The sequence below is a fragment of the Tiliqua scincoides genome, chromosome 9 (genome assembly GCF_035046505.1).
Source record: "Tiliqua scincoides isolate rTilSci1 chromosome 9, rTilSci1.hap2, whole genome shotgun sequence".
Taxonomy (NCBI): Eukaryota; Metazoa; Chordata; class Lepidosauria; order Squamata; family Scincidae; genus Tiliqua; species Tiliqua scincoides.
The window spans coordinates 7,156,088-7,173,677 of record NC_089829.1 but is presented as its reverse complement, the minus strand read 5'-3'; the positions used below and the strand labels follow the sequence as shown (position 1 = coordinate 7,173,677).

General features: G+C 46.0%; 1 protein-coding gene across 2 annotated transcripts in view; it reads right to left on the bottom strand.

The window, feature by feature from the left end:
• Positions 1-17,590, bottom strand: part of PRKCZ (protein kinase C zeta) — a 122,408-nt gene that overhangs the window by 43,557 nt on the left and 61,261 nt on the right. For both annotated transcript variants that reach the window (XM_066636820.1, XM_066636821.1), the window contains exon 6: positions 7,646-7,731. In XM_066636820.1, the coding sequence (XP_066492917.1) occupies positions 7,646-7,731 (86 nt within the window). The remainder of the gene's footprint in view (positions 1-7,645; positions 7,732-17,590) is intronic.

Sequence of the window (17,590 nt, the reverse complement as noted above, 5' to 3'; positions counted from 1 at the left end):
GTCAGAAGGTCGGGGAAACAGACTCCCCCACTTCAATTTGCAGCCTTGTTGTTGGCCTTGTCCATGGCCCAGAACTGTTAAGGAAGTTTTAATACCTTGGACAGGTTAAACATATGAAGCTGCCTTTTGCAAACTGGTCCATCTAGCTCAGAATTGTATACTCTGACTGGCAGTGTCTCCCCAGGGTTTCAGAAAGTGGCTTTTCCTAGCCCTATCTTAAGATGCAAAAAGAATATTTAGCTACAGAACTCCTATCATTGCCATGCCACCATATTGTTAAATTCTGGAACATTCCTGGAAAGCTAAACATTTGTTCTTTTCAAAAGTGATTACAAAGGTTTTGCAGAGGCGTAAACTCATTCTTTCAGTTCCCCCATCTCCGAGAAAGTCAACTGGATCACTGTAACAAACCCTGTCTTCCAAGAAACACCCAAGTAGAAATCAAAGCTCCGTACTTTGGTAGGGGTTCAGAAGCAATGCAGAATGGTTCATTTTAATGTCTGAATCCAAACCTGCTCATAAAATACAGCCTGACTAGGGCTGACAAACCAAGACCTGAAACCATGGCCTGAAGCTGGTTTCCAAACCATAGCCTGTGCTAACTATGGTTTGTTACATCTGCCCTCACAGAACAGTGGCAAACCATAGTACTTGGCCTCAACAGGTTGTTTTGATCTCAAAGACAGAATGATGTTACGAAGCCAAGTCTTGAGCAGATGGGAAACTAAATAAATCAGACATGAAGCTCTAAACTAGTAGCCTCCAAATCATGGCCCGCTGAGTGCCAAAATAACCTGTCTGGGCAAAGCAGCGCGGGGGCAGAGACTTTCCATTCCATGCTGCAAGCCCTCACATTTCGCTGCAATGTTCTCAGAAACTCAAATCAGCAGCTGCTTCTCTGCTCATCACCCCAGCAGGCTCTGTGCCCCCAATTTCCGAGCAGAAGCGGCTGCCCAATACACATTTCTGAGAAGATCAGAAGCAAAACGTGGGGTTTTGCACACTGGATCCAGCCTGTGGGCCACAGTTAGATGACCCCTGCTCTAAACCAGGAATTGCCTACAATACTTCCAAAAGCTCCAACAGGGGTATGAATTTAATACTATAGCTAGTACAGTGGTTTCATGTTATGTCTGAACAAAGCCTGCAGCCGAAGCTGTTGCTTCTCTACAAAAGAATTAAAACAGAAAGTCAATGCTTAACCTTTGCCATAACTCAAGCTGAAGCGCAGAAGTGGTGTCCTAGGCACTGAACCCAACCCGACTTTGCCTGCAATGACCCAATAATAGCACTCTTAAAAATGCCAGTATCAAAGACTGCGCTATAATGACCAAGTGATCAGACTCACTCCAGAGAGGTGCCTGCGGAAAGCAAGGGTGGGTTGTCAAGAGTTTCAGCTTCACATCTGGGAGCTGTCACTCTTTTGTGTGGGCAAAGAGGTTTACAATAAACTAAATTTCATTACTTCAGAACTCCCTGGGCTCAAACTGAAGGTCAACTGACACTGAGAGGTGAAGAAAAAATTATATGTAATTGAGGGTATTGTAAAGTTGTAACTAAGCTACCCAGTCTAAAAGGGCTTTCGCATCTTTGCAAAATACATACAAATGCTGGAGAACAAACCCTAATTTTCAGGCTACAGTAGCAATCATGGGAACAGAAGTGCCTGGCTGAGTATCACCAAAGACCGTTTTATGCCTCGTTAGAAGTTACTATGGCCCAATTCACACATTCAGCTTGCCACGTGGGTGGCTGCTTGAAATGGAGCCGCGTGGGAGCATTTCCCTGTTGCGAGTCATTAATAGGAAGCAGCTCCCCATGCGGTTCGGCTGATTTCAACCATACTGGTGCAAACCGAAGTCGCCCACAGGGTCTGTTTCATGCAAATAGTTTGCCACACGGAAACACATCAACACAGTTGCTTTTCAAGCAATTGCCAGAATCAGTCTAAGACCTCTTGGCATCTGAGACAGCATGTAAAATGCAACCCCTCCTCATCTAATGGTGCATCAGTGACTCCTCATCTTCCTTGTGTTCCACGTATTTGAAGGGGAACAGAGTGGAAGGACAAATGCGGAGGATGGGAGAGAGAGGGGCCAGAACGTCTATGGGTGGTGGTGGCAGCCGCTGCCGCAGCAGCGAGTGTAGGCAGGCATTCCTGCCAATCAGCTAACTATGGCCACTGCCTCATTCAGCCTCACAGATGGACTGGCCCTGATGTGACCAAGGTGACAATGTTAATGTTCAAACAGGAAGCTGCTACAAAGACACACCTTCAACCAAATAGAATCTTGCAGAGTCCAAGATGACTGGAATAGGGCAAGTCCTCTTCCTTCTCCCCACTGAGCTGAAACACTGATACCAGCCCTGTCTGACTGGAATGTAGCTGCAACCTCACACTGTGCTATGCTGCCTTCCCTTAAAGTTCATTTACTAGAGCAGCAAATGAGCGATGAAGCTGCCTTATTCAAGACAGACCATTTGTCCATCTAGGCAAGTGCTGTCTACACTGCTCAGAGCAACAGAACCAACTGTAGTGTCACAGCAAGAACACCTGCAGAGATCTCTGGATAATACCACCTTCCCCAGAAGCCCCTGTTTGTTCCATCAGCCTTCAGAGAAGAGGAGCCAGGAGCTACAGCAACTAGACACTGGCTTGGAGCTAAAGCCTGTCCCCACAAAGACTGAAAAATCTATCCGCTGATTCTCAACCTGGTGGCCTATTCCAGGATGTGTGTGGCAGGGGCTACACGCCAAAGGGCAACGATTAAGCTTGGTGAAGTAACACCAGCAGGATCCCTGGAAAACTATTTCATACACCACCATCCCACTCAGTGCCTCCAACAATAACTGACTGGCAGTGGCTTTTCCATCCCTAGCCAGAGACTGGAACCTGGCACCTTCCACATGCAAAGCAGGTGCTCTAAGCTATGGATGGTCGTGATGAAAACAGGAAGCTGCCTCCTACCAAGTCAGACCTTTGCTCCATCTTCCTCTGTACTGTCAACACTGACTGGCAGCCTCTCTCCAAGATTTGAGGTAGAGAAAGGTCTTTCCCAGCCCTCTCTGGAGATGTCGCCAGGGACTGCATCTGGGACCAGCTGCATACAAAGTTACAGTCCCTCCCCCAAATCTGGGAAATCCAGCCATATTATTATTATTAACAGTATAGTATTTATATACCGCTTTTCAAATAAAAGTATTTATATACCGCTTTTCAAATAAAAGTTCACAAAGCGGTTTACAGAGAAAAATCAAATAACTAAATGGCTCCCTGTCCCAAAAGGGCTCACAATCTAAAAAGATGCAAATGAATACCAGCAGACAGCCACTAGAACAGACACTGCTGGGGTGAGGTGGGCCAGTTACTCTACCCCTGCTAAAAAAAGGAGCACCCACTTGAAAAAGTGCCTCTTACCCAATTAGCAGGGATCAGTAGCTCTGCAGCTACTGTACATACAACTGCAGCTCTACTGTAAAACTGACTATATTGAATGAATATGGGAGCAGGCGACTCGGGTGTAAAAAACTAAGCATTTACATTTTTATTATACATTCTTGCTCTAATTTTGGTAAATTCTGAACAAAACAAATGTTTATACTTATTACCAAAATGAGCCCTGATGTTTGATCTATATTGCACCATATGGGATATTTAATACTTAAGTCTGAAAAAGTGTTTGGGGTTTGTTTTTGAATTTGAGACAGATATACTCTATCTCGAAGTACCTTTTAGTATATTCCTTAGACTCTAGAGTAGGGTGTCCAAACATTTTGGCAGGAGGGCCACATCACCTCTCTGACACTGTATTGGGGGGCGGGGGAAAAAAAGAGTTAATTTGCATTTCAAATTTGAATATATTTACATAAATGAATTTATTAGAGATGGAACCTATATGAACGAATGAAGGTCTTGCAGTAGCTCAAGGCCTATAAAAGGCCTTGCACAAAGCAAGGCCAGCCTTTCCTTCGCTGCCACTGCTGCATCACAGATGTCAAACAGCAAGCAGTGGAGGGAGCCCTCTTCCCACAGCTCAGGTGAGAGGTCGAGCAGTTGTCCTCATGCTGAGAGCAGTTGCGTCGGGCCAGCACAGGCTCCAGCAAGTCTCTGGAGGGCCAGAGACTCATTGGAGACTGGGGACTCCCCGAGGGCCAGATTGGGAGCCCCTGAGGGCCACAAGTGGCCCCCAGGCTGGGGTTTGGACACCCCTGCTCTAGAGGGAACTCACAGGGATCCTCCCCTTTCTAATATATACAGTATGAGCAAAAGCACATTTGGTTGGAAACTGGGGTGTAATATTTTATTAAAATTTTCAAGCAACTTTTCAATTAAGAATACTCAAAAGAGCTTATGAAACTCAAGTTGGAACCAAAAATGTACTTTAGGGCAATCCAAGGTTATGGGTGACTGCAGTGAGAGTCTCAACTTTGTCTCCTTTACATCAGGCCCTTTCCTGCCATGACACAATCTACTTTTAAAAGGCCCTTTTCACTTTCAAAAGCAGTTTGTCTTGAGGTTAAGATGGCGGCCAAGGTCAGATGTTACAGGAAGCCATGGTTTCTCACTACATGTATCAGTCTCTACAAGCCATTAGCTTGCACACAAAAGTGGGCAGAGAAGCACTAAGTTCATGGCTCATGATCATGTCAATGGGGAAAGCGTCTACGCTGCAGCAATGCCCAAGGCTCAGTTCCCTAGGCCTGATCCAAACTTGTACCACATGCCAACTTCTGCCACCAGAAAAGATTTCATTTAGAAAAATTAGAGAACTAACACCTATAACTTAGTTCCCTTCACATTCCTTATGTTTCCAGCTGCATGACCTGCATTTATAGCCAGACACAGCACTAGAGCATATTAAATTATACACGTGACTGGTGGCCTGTAGATACAGTTGGTTCCCTGACCATGGGACCTAGTGTCAGTTCTTTGCGCCCTGGAGGCCAGAGCTTAACACACCTGTTGCCATATGAAGAGGTGTCCGTTTCTGATGAGTAAGATAGGGTGTAAACCGAAGTCTTACTGAACACAACAGACTTATTTCGGAGTAAGATAAATAACACTGTTTTCAAACTCCCCTATTCATATGTTCTAGGCCTGTAAATCCTATCAGCAGCACTGGCTGCCACTCATCTTGACTGCAGTGCTTGCCACACACCTCAAAAAGGACACTGTGGAAATGGGAAAGGTGCAAAAGAGAGCGACTAAGACGATTGCGGGGCTGGGGCACCTTCCTTATGAGGAAAGGCTACGGTGTTTGGGCCTCTTCAGCCTAGAAAAGAGGAGCCTGAGGGGAGACATGATTGAGACATACAAAATTATGCAGGGGATGGACAGAGTGGATAGGGAGATGCTCTTTACACTCTCACGTAACACCAGAACCAGGGGACATCCACTAAAATTGAGTGTTGGGAGAGTTAGAACAGACAAAAGAAAATATTTCTTTACTCAGCGTGTGGTTGGTCTGTGGAACTCCTTGCCACAGGATGTGGTGACGGCATCTGGCCTGGACGCCTTTAAAAGGGGATTGGACAAGTTCTGGAGGAAAAATCCATTATGGGTTACAAGCCATGATGTGTATGTGCAACCTCCTGATTTTAGAAATGGGCTATGTCAGAAGGCCAGATGCAAGGGAGGGCACCAGGATGTAGGTCTCTTGTTATCTGGTGTGCTCCCTGGGGCATTTGGTGGGCCGCTGTGAGATACAGGAAGCTGGACTAGATGGGCCTATGGCCTGATCCAGTGGGGCTGTTCTTATGTTCTTATGACCAGTAGGGTGGATACCCTTTAGACTACTCCTGCTGCACACAGGAAATGCCTGCAGATACTCTGACCTGGCACATAATGTGCATCTCACACCCAGCCCTAGAGTTGCTTGTACAAGAACAACTTCTCTCAGTTGGGAGATAGCACACTGTTCAGAATGTGGCTTGTTTTGCACCAATACTGCTTCTGTTTGGTTCTAACTAATTTCACAAGAGCTTAAAGAAGCTGGATAAGCCATGTAGTTATAGGGAAACATAAGCACAAACATCCTTGAGCATCATCTTTAATATAGCCTCAGTTTTTTTCTTCATGGCTTGCTATTTCCATTGACCCCTAGACCTTGGCAAAAGTTCACTTTCTACACTCCAGGCTTAGGCCCTGCTTTGAGAACACAAGCCCAAGTCCTCTAATAATTGGGCTTTTTTTTTTTTTTTTTTGGATTGCAGGCAAACCATAGTAGCAACAAACATTTTTCAAAATCTCTATCAAAAAAAAGACGTTTACTGTGAGATTTACATAGGGACAGAAATGGGGTGGTGATGATTGGAACAGAGTGAGTGGGAGGCGTGCATGAATCAAGTACTTAAATCACCTTAAACATTAGACGATAATAAGGAGGTACCAATTCAAAGGACTGATACATTTCATAATAGTAGAATCAGAGATATTTGGCCAATTATATGATTGTTTTAAACTAGCGCCCCCCTCCCCCCCATCAGCCAACACTGGTATCATCTACAAGTTTTCTAAAAACTTTGCACAAGATTCAGGTCTAATTTTTGTGCTACACAAAAAACACCAAATACTGTTCATTCCAAAATTTGCAAGAACACAAGCTGTTAGTTGCCTCTTAAGAGAAAGAAAAGAAACACCAAAAACCTTCCCCTCCTTCACCAAAACACCCTAACTCTTTAATTAGGATGCATTAATATACTGTAGGCCCACAGTAATGTGTGAATCATCTCATTTGTATATCAGGACCACAATCAGAAAAGGTTTTGTTCACAGTGCATGAGATTAAAAATATGGCTTGCAATCAAAATCCAATTTTGATTCTAAATCATTTCACTGATGAGATACTGAAGCATCTCCTACACTAGGTATTATAAAATACTGTTATTTTTTTCCTAACAAACTCCCTCTGGCCCACAAAGCAGCAATGATCACACCATCCTAATATTTAAAACAAATCTTTAATCGGATTTGCTTTAAAATAAAATCCCTATTATAAGGGTTTTATAAAACTTAAGAATGTGTTGTGTTAGAGAATACATGCTGCAGCATAAGGGGCTGGGTTAAGGAAGGAGGGGTCTCCGGGTATCCTTTGCTTTTATAGATGGAGTCAGATCCTTAACATGGCTGTGTCTTTAGCACATGCAGCAGAGTTTGCAGCTCACGAGATAAAAATATTTGCAGTGTAGTTAATTAGGTCATATCCATTTACTCCCTGTGCATTTTGCGAGAATTCTAAGCATCTTAGTGCTAATCCAGATACACAATAGGAAAAAGGGAGCTGTGGAAGACAATAAACGTGCTACGGGGGGGCGGAGGGGTTCACACCAATGCAGGATGGCTGGAGAAACAGCCTAAAAAATATCTGACTGCATAAATGCAAGACAAGTTCCAAAATGCACTTTCAGGAAAATTAATCCTACATCATTGCCCCCACAATGAACAATTCAAATAATTCAATAATATATCAAAAGCTAAGTTGAAATGAACAAATTCTCATTTCCTTTTATTTCTCAGTCAATGCAGGAAAAGAATCCACTGGTGAAATAAAACCACTAATAATTCCCCCTCCCCGACACACACACACACACACACACACACACCGCCACCCCACCCACCCAAGCTCTTCTAAGCAACAGTACTCACTCTGTTAAAGCGCTTGGCTTGAAACAGATGCCCATTCACTCTGTACAGCTTCCTCCATCTTCTGGCTCCACGACGGTAGATTGATTCTATGAAGGAAATTAAAAAGGTGTAAAGCAGTAGCATAGTAATACCACACACACACACACACACTCTACATTGAGCAAGTTGTGACTTAATCTTGCTTTCCTGAACATCCACGCACAGCTCAATATCGCTGGCAACAAAGATCGGCTGTCAAAAAGCGTCTGGAGGATGTGCTCCCCCTGCCACTGCCTCTCCCTTTCCTCCATCTCTCCCCCCCCCCGCTCTTTCCCCCCTCACATGATTATAATCTTGTTACAGTTCCGTGGCTGCTAGCTGCTTCAAGCTCAGGTGAGACAGAGAGAGATAACTGGGTTAAAGAAGCAGCATTCCTCTCCAACCCTCATCACGCTAGCCTTGCTGTGCCAGCTTTGCACGCACGCATCAAGGATGCAAGGAAGCTGGCAGCAGTGGTAGAGGAAGCCCAGCAAACAATACAAATCTTCTCATAGTTATGGTTCCCATTCTCGTTTTCACCATCCTGGAAGATGATGTCACTCAGGATCCTTTTGTAAAGAGGAAACAATACAAGTGTGTTTTTAATATATATCACTGGTTGTCGCTGTATAAAAAGGGGAGTGGGAGGAGAGACACACTCCAGTTAAGGTACTTAAAAAAAAAGAAGAAGACAGAACTGGAACCCAGCAAGTTCAAGAGACCTTAACACGATCTGGGCAGATAGTGCTGTCAATTACTTTGGCGCATCCTATGCTCTCTCTTGGATGAAATTGGACCAGGACTCCTGACTCATGCTCACTACAATTTGAAGCAAGTCCTTGTTATTTGTATTTTACAGACAGGAAACAGAGTCTGACAGGTAAGGATTTGCACAAGACATTTCAGATACAAGACAAGAACATGCTAAGCAACGGACTATATGTTTTATGTCCTCCTCCAACTCAAGAAGGCATGCACCAAGTCCCTCACTGAATCACTGCCCACTTTAAGAACCAGTACAAGCTTCTTGCGCTTAAGAACATAAGAATAGCCCCGCTGGATCAGGCCATAGGCCATAGGCTTTCAGACTGGGGTGTCACAACGCCCCAGCCTGAGGGCCTAGTCTCTTTTCCCTTAAGAGCCGGGGGCAGCCAGGAGGCAACAGCGCGATCCCCGGGATCGCGCCGCTCAGGGGGCTGCAGGGGCTTGGTTACACTTACCGCAGCCTCCCAGGAGTGTGGGGAGTTTTACGCGGCTGTCTGCAGGGCTCCCCAAGGCTTCCAAATTGAAAGTGGGGTGATTGTGCCCTGCCTCGGCTAAACTGGAAGCGGAACGCGATCACTTTCACTTCTGACTGGGCTGCAGGGACTGGGGTGCATTCACCATTTCCTGCAGCAGTCGTCCCTGGGTGCAGAGAGCCCTTCCGAGAGCCTCTGCAGGGCTCCCCAGGTCAGCAGCAGTGAAAGTGGAGTGATCCCGCTCCACTTTTGGTTTTGTGGAGGCAGAGCACGATTGCTCACTTTCACTGCTGCTGACCTGGGGAGCCCTGCAGGTGCTCGCCCAGGGCTCCCTGCACCCCCAGGACGCTGCTGCAGGGACTGGTGAGTGCACCCCAGTCCCTGCAGCCCCCCTGAGGGGCACTATCCTGGGGATCACATCACTGCTTTCCCCCGCCGCCTCCCCCCACCCCCGCAAGTACTTACTACGGGTTTCAAACTCTGGGAGCATTTGAAAACCACAGCCATAGGCCCATCGAGACCAGCTTCCTGTATCTTGCAGTGGCCCACCAAATGCCTCAGGAAGCACACAAGGCAACATCTTGTCAACACCCTGGTACCCTCCCTTGCATCTGGCATTCTGAGTTAAGCCACTTCTAAAATCAGGTTTCAAGCCCTCTGTGATCACACCCATTCCTCCCAGAAATGCTATGCAGAGAGGCAAACGGAAGCCTGCCACCTTCGCTCTTCCAGTTCTACCCCCCTCAACCACATTATTTTATTTAAGAAATTTATATCCCGCCTTTCCCATGCTGAAGCAAATGCCCAAGGCGGCTTGCAAAGTTGTATAATAAATGACAGAATATTACAACAGGCACTAAAAACATTAATTTTAACATTACATATTGAAACAAATCAGAACAGAACAAAATCTAAGAAATATCATTGGGTCAACGGTGAACAAATTAGTCCAGGGAAGCTGTCAAGTCATGACCATATTTTAGAGGCCCAAATATCCACTCAGCAACCAAGTGCTAGATGGAACAGGAATGTTTTGAGCCCTCACTGAAAAGTGATGAGAAAGGGAGTAGTTTGCACTGAAGGGAATTCCACAGTTGTGCTGCCACCACAGAGAAGGCTTGCCCCCTTGGCTGCCACCCCTCTCACTTGGGACAGAGCCAGCACTTGTAGAAGAGCCTCCTCCGATGACCTGAGAGGGTGGGCTGGAATGTACAGAAGTAGATGGTCTTTCAGATAGCCTGGACCCAGATCATGGAGGGTCTTAAAGGTTACAGCCAGCACTTTGAATTGGGACTGGAAGCGGATGGGCAGCCAGCGTAGCTGCTGAAGCAGTGGTCCGCTGAGTCATATTGTCTAGCCCCTGTAACCACTCAAGCCGCCGCATTCCGCACCAACTGCAGTTATGAAAAGTACTAATTACAGTGATTTAAACCACACAAAGCTCTCCTGCTCCCTCAAACGACTCCACCCTTTCATCGTCATGGCCCTTGTGCTTGAAACTGCCTCCCAGAACACCTGTGAGCTGCTTCCCCACTGGCTTCTTTCAAATCCCTTCTTAAAACTCACCTTCTCCATGAAAGCTATGAGACCATGCCACAATTTCCCTTCCCTACTGTAACTCAACTTAAACACATGTAATGGAAACCCAATATTTTCCTACTTGCCTCTACATCCATCCCCTCCCCACCACCATGCTGGCTGTGTAGTGCCAATCTCAAGTTTGTAAGTCCACTGGCCCAGGAACCCTTCTTCTCAGTCTGTGTGAAGTGCCATGTGAAGTGATGTATTGACGATGCACTGAAGACGATGCACCATGTGCACTGATGGTGTAAAATAGTCACCCATCCACTAAATTTTTGTGTGCATGTGTGTGTGTGCAAAACACATACCAACTAACAGTAGAGATGAGCAACCAGAAGTGAAAGGGCTAAAACCATGGCCCCTTAAGGCCTGGTCTCCTAACTGCCAACCCAGAGATAAAATGATATGGCAGGAATGGTCACTCAGCAACAGAACTGTCTAGCAGGCTACCTGGGGGCAAGAGTGGGGATGCTGGCCCACCCTTCCCCTGCAAGTGCTCCTCTTAGAATAACTAGTTGAGAAAACTAATTCCCTGGTCAGCAACAGGAAGTTTATTCAGATAGGAATAAGATGAACAAAGTAATCTGCTGCTGAGTGGGATTTGTAGCAGAACATTGCAAAAGAGCTTCACATAGCTTCCAAATATGATTCTAAACACAAGCAGCACAGTTCAGAACAAGGTGGACTTGCACAAACCTCCCTCAGATAGCAACACATGTAAAAGGAGAATTCAGAAACTTATAAGCAGATCTTGGGACTCAGTCTAACTTCTGGCTCCTGGAAAACTGGTACAGTCCCTGCTTTGCTGCAGATGGTACAGTTCCTGGCAGTATCTCCAGGTAGGGCTGAGAAAGATCCATCTGAAACCATGGAAAGCCACTGCCAATCAGTGTAGAGTCTAGACCAGGGGTGCCCAAACCCTGGCCCTGGGGCCACTTGCGGCCCTCGGGGGCTCCCAATCCAGCCCTCAGGGAGCCCCCAGTCTCTTATGAGCCTCTGACCCTCCAGAGACTTGCTGGAGCCCATGCTGGCCTGATGCAACTGCTCTCAGCATGATGGCCAACTGTTCAACCTCTCGCGTGAGCTGTGGGACAAGGTCTCCCTCCACTGCTTGCTGTGTCGCATCTGTGATGCAGCAGTGGCAGCAAAGGAAAGGCCAGCCTTGCTTTGTGCAAGGCCTCTTCACTAATTCATATGTTCCATCTCTAATATATTCATTTATGTAAACTTGCGTAAATTTATTCAAATTTTAAATGTAAATTAATTCTTTTTTTCCCCGGCCCCCGGCAGCGTGTCAGAGAGACGACATGGCCCACCTGCCAAAAACTTTGGACACCCCTGGTGTATACAATCAAGTCTTCTGAGTTCCAGAGGATACAGAGCATTTTTCTTCATTTATGCAGGGCAGGCCTGGAAGCATTCTGCCAGAACAAACCACAACTGAGGAGATAAGATTTGTGCTGACAGAGCTTACGCAGGATTAGAGCTTCTCTACCCAAAGCGATGCAATGAGACAATCTGAAGAATTTAAATACAATTGTGGGAGGGGAGCATTCATGCTTTCATTTTTTAAAATGTACCAAAAATGTATTTTCACCATCAGTGAAAGTGCAATAGGCTCCCCAACATGAAAAAATTGCAACCACATTTTGACCACCATTTGGTTGCAGAACAGTTTCAGTGATGATGCAGCTAATTTGGAACCAATTTTCACCTCTTTGAGGATAAATCAGCAAGAAGTAGAGTTAAGCCGGATTTTAAAAGAGAAGCAAATGCAGAATGAGCGAAAGAATAGCCAAACAATTTCACAGAAATGGCCAAAAAAAGGGCAAAAACATGTCAATGAAGGTTTGGGAAATTTGCCCCCAAGGCCCTAAAACAAGACCCCAGAAAAGGCTTTAAGTGCCCAATGACTTCCTACATTTTGGGATTTTCAGATTTCTTCTTCAGAACAGGATTCCTATACACATGCCATGTAAAACATAAGAACAGCCCCACTGGATCAGGCCATAGGCCCATCTAGTCCAGCTTCCTATATCTCACAACGGTCCACCAAATGCCCCAGGGAGCACACCAGATAACAAGAGACCTCATCCTGGTGCCCTCCCTTGCATCTGGCATTCTGACATAGCCCATTTCTAAAATCAGGAGGTTGTACATGCACATCATGGCTTGTACCCCATAATGGATTTTTCCTCCAGAAACTTGTCCAATCCCCTTTTAAAGGCGTCCAGGCCAGATGCCAGCACCACATCCTGTGGCAAGGAGTTCCACACACCAACCACACGCTGAGTAAAGAAATATTTTCTTTTGTCTGTTCTAACTCTCCCAACGCTCAATTTTAGCGGATGTCCCCTGGTTCTGGTGTTATGTGAGAGTGTCTAGAGCATCTCCCTATCCAATCTGTCCATCCCCTGCATAATTTTGTATGTCTCAATCATGTCCCCCCTCAGGTGCCTCTTTTCTAGGCTGAAGAGGCCCAAACGCCATAGCCTTTCCTCATAAGGAAGGTGCCCCAGCCCAGTAATCATCTTAGTCATGTCTTTTGCACCTTTTCCATTTCCACAATGTCTTTTTTGAGATGCGGCGACCAGAACTGGACACAATACTCCAGGTGTGGCCTTACCATAGATTTGTACAATGGCATTATAATACTAGCCGTTTTGTTCTCAATACCTTTGCTAATGATCCCAAGCATAGAATTGGCCTTCTTCACTGCCGCCGCACATTGAGTCGACACTTTCATCGACCTGTCCACCACCACCCCAAGATCTCTCTCCTGATCTGTCACAGACAGCTCAGAACCCATCAGCCTATATGTGAAGTTTTGATTTTTTGCCCCAATGTGCATGACCTTACTGACACTGAAGCGCATGAGTTTGAAGCCCCCTTCAAGTTTAAGACATACCACACTGAAGGGGAACATGCAAGTGTTTGAGGAATAGAAGACCTGAACCGCCCTGGGTCCATGTGGGATCCTGACTAAGAATTTGAGAAGTCAGTGGCTTAACAAAGCGGAGTTCACTCCCTCTGAATTCATGAGTCAACAAATCATGGTTTGCTGGGTCATCCTGAACTGGCCCCCAACTCACACATTCCCTCCTTACCCCTAGTGTGAAGCTGTAATTAGAGAAACCAGGTTACTTAGACTTCAGCTCTGAGTAATACCCCAATTAGATCCTCAATTTTTATTCTGGTTTGTAAACCACAATTCAGTTACAGTCCCCTGGTCTGGATGACATACAGAGCTTTGGTTCAAGTAACCAAGAATCCTTTGCATGTGGAAGAGAGAGGTAGAAGAGAGGTTGCAGGCAGACTTCATTCCCACCACATTTACAGTCCATCAGGCCAGCACTACTGTGGCGACTACACTTCATCCGGAAGGGATAAAAGTTGCATTCGAAAGTCAAATGCAGTAATAAGCTCCTACGCATACATTATTTTTCCATAAAAGGAGGCCAATGACAAACGCACATTTTATGAAACTGCTCTGAGGGCACAGTATTCCCCCCCCTTATGATAGCTCATTACTCCACTTAAGAAATGTTCCTTCTCTTCAGACAAGCCAAGCAGCCTGGCCTATCTTGACCAGACAGAAGATGAAGGCCTTGAAAACAAAACCCCAGGTGAGCTTTTATTTCAATGTCTAGCATTAGAATACTCATAAGGAATTTTTAACAGTTTCTATGGCAACCAGAGGCCCTAAATACATTCAAGTTGTGAGATAATTCATTTAAAAAACAAAACTGAGTGACACACACTGACAGCACCCAAAATGCAATTTCCAAAATTAAAATTGTAACCAAAATAAGGCAACTAGAGTTCAACACAGACATCGACAAGCATGACAACATTTGGCCTCCTAAGAATGCTCCTCTTTCCATGGTCTACAGCCCCACAAAGCTGCAGATGAATTCAATAGTCAGAATTGTGTAGCTTTATTGTTCCTACACAGGTAACCCACAAAGTAAAGGATCACGTGTCAAAACCTGGTAATGTATCACATCCTGGCCACTGTCTCTTTCCTCCACCTTCATAAGAACATAAAAACAGCCCCACTGGATCAGGCCATAGGCCCAACTAGTCCAGCTTCCTATATCTCACAGCGGTCCACCAAATGCCCCAGGGAGCACACCAGATAACAAGAGACCTCATCCTGGTGCCCTCCCTTGCATCTCGCATTCTGACATAACCCATTTCTAAAATCAGGAGGTTGCGCATACACATCATGGCTTGTACTCCATAATAGATTTTTCCTCCAGAAACTTGTCCAATCCCCTTTTAAAGGCGTCTAGGCTAGACGCCAGCACCACATCCTGTGGCAAGGAGTTCCACAGATCGACCACACGCTGAGTAAAGAAATATTTTGTTTTGTCTGTCCTAACCTGCCCAACACTCAATTTTAGTGGATGTCCCCTGGTTCTGGTATTATGTGAGAGTGTAAAGAGCACCTCCCTATCCACTCTGTCCATCCCCTGCATAATTTTGTATGTCTCAATCATGTCCCCCTTCAGTCGTCTCTTTTCTAGGCTGAAGAGGCCCAAACGCCGTAGCCTTTCCTCATAAGGAAGGTGCCCCAGCCCCGTAATCATCTTAGTCGCTCTCTTTTGCACCTTTTCCATTTCCACTATGTCTTTTTTGAGATGCGGCGACCAGAACTGGACACAATACTCTAGGTGTGGCCTTACCATAGATTTGTACAACGGCATTATAATACTAGCCGTTTTGTTCTCAATACCCTTCCTAATGATCCCAAGCATAAAATTGGCCTTCTTCACTGCCACCGCACATTGGGTCGACACTTTCATCGACCTGTCCACCACCACCCCAAGATCTCTCTCCTGATCTGTCACAGACAGCTCAGAACCCATCAGCCTATATGTGAAGTTTTGATTTTTTGCCCCAATGTGCATGACTTTACACTTACTGACATTGAAGCGCATCTGCCATTTTGCTGCCCATTCTGCCAATCTGGAGAGATCCTTCTGGAGCTCCTCACAATCACTTCTGGCCTTCACCACTCGGAAAAGTTTGGTGTCGTCTGCAAACTTAGCCACTTCACTGCTCAACCCTGTCTCCAGGTCATTTATGAAGAGGTCACCATACAACCCCAAAATTCACATAGGAGAGCACCAACCAACCCTGATCTAATGGTTCATACACACACACAGCCTGCCTGCCAAGGATTTCCATTTATTTCAGTGCTGGGGAAATTAAGAACTTCCTCAGCACTTAATTCGCACTTAAGAACCCATCCTGCTAGATCAGGCCAAGGACTCACCTAGTCTTGATCTTCCAGTATCTCATAGTGGTCCACCAGATGCCCCAGGAAGAACACAGACAGCTATCTGTATCCTGTTGCCACTTCCTTGCACCTAAGCGGGATTCAGAGATAGGCTGCCTCTAGGTTGCATGCAGTCATCATGACTTGTGGTGACGGACTTTTCCTACATAAATCTACCCAATCCCTTTTTAAAGGCATCTAGGCCAGGTGCCATCACCACATTCTATTGCAAGACATTCCACAGATTAATTACTCACTGTGTAAAGAAATGTTTTCTTATTTCCATTGTGCCAGACAATTTTATTAGATATTCCCCAATTCTGGTGTTGTGCATGAGGGAAGACAACTTCCTTTATCTACTCTATCCATAACATGAATAATTTTATATGTCTCAATTACATACCTCAGACACCCTCGTTCTAGACTGAAGAGCCCACAAACACTATAGCCTTTCCATACAAGCAGAGGATGCATTATGCCAAGCTGTCCCCATTACTGACTTGCACCTTGCACAGCAACCCTGCATCTGAACAAAGAGGTGTGGACTGGGTCACATGATGTAGAAAATATTCCTCCAAGTCAGAGGCAAAAAAGAGGCTCAGGGAACTTCTACACTACATAAAAGAAACAGTCCCTGCAGCTCCACTCATCAGCAGGACTTGTCACTCTCTCAGTGCATATGCACCAAACTCTGTCATCTTCAGCAGAAGCTAGACAAATTCTATGATGACCTGGCCACCACTATCAAGAAAATCCCTGTAAAAGAGCCATTGTTCATCCGCTGCAATTTCAATGCTAGAGTTGTGCTGATCACAGTTCGTGGCCCACTTGCTTAGGCCAGTTTGGCACTGGGAGGATGAATGAAAATGGCTAACGCCTGCTAGGGTTTTGCTGTCATCATGGTCTCTGCGTCACCAACACCTTCTTCAACACGAAGCCCCAACATGGAGTCTCTTGGAGACACCCAAGATCAAAGCACTGGCACCAGCTCGACCTGATTCTCACCAGACGCTCCAGCCTTCCCAGCATCAAGATCACATGCAGTTATCAGGGTGCTGCCTGTGACACTGACCACTCCCTGGTGTGCAGCAGAGTGAAACTGCTAATTAAGTGACTGAATACACGAAAAAGGAAGGAAGACCTCGCGTTGACACCAGCAAGACCCAGGACCAGGGAAAAGTGGAGGAATTTGCACGAGCACTTGAGGAAATTCTTCCAAGCCCGGCCGATGCAGATGGGAACACTTCAAAAATGCCGTTTACAACACCGCCTTGTCCATATTCGGCAAGAAGACCAATAAGATAGCAGACTGGTTTCAAGCCCACTCCGAGGAGTTGACACCAGTCATTGAGGAAAAGAGGAGAGCTCTAGCAGCAGACAAAGCCTGTCCCAGTGAGCGCAACCTGCAGGTCCTCCAAGCTGCTCGCAGCAAAGTCCAGCAGACTGCCAGGAGATGTGCTAATGACTACTGGCTCCAAATCTGTTCCCAGATACAGATAGCAGCTGACATGGGCAACATCAAGGGGATGTATGACGGTATCAAGCTGGCCCTAGGTCCAACACAAAAGAAAACTGCCACAGGCGAGGTCATCCAGGACCAGGCGCAGCAGATGGGACGCTGGGTGCAGCACTACTCCGAGTTATATTCCAGAGAAAACGTAGTCACCGAGGAAGCACTGAACAACATTGAGTGCCTGCCTGTGCTGGAGGAGCTTGACAGTGAACCAACCCTAGCAGCACTTCACATGGCCCTGGACTCCCTCGCCTCTGGCAAGGCACCTGGGAAAGACAGCATCCCTGCTGAAGTCGTAAAGCGCTGCAAAG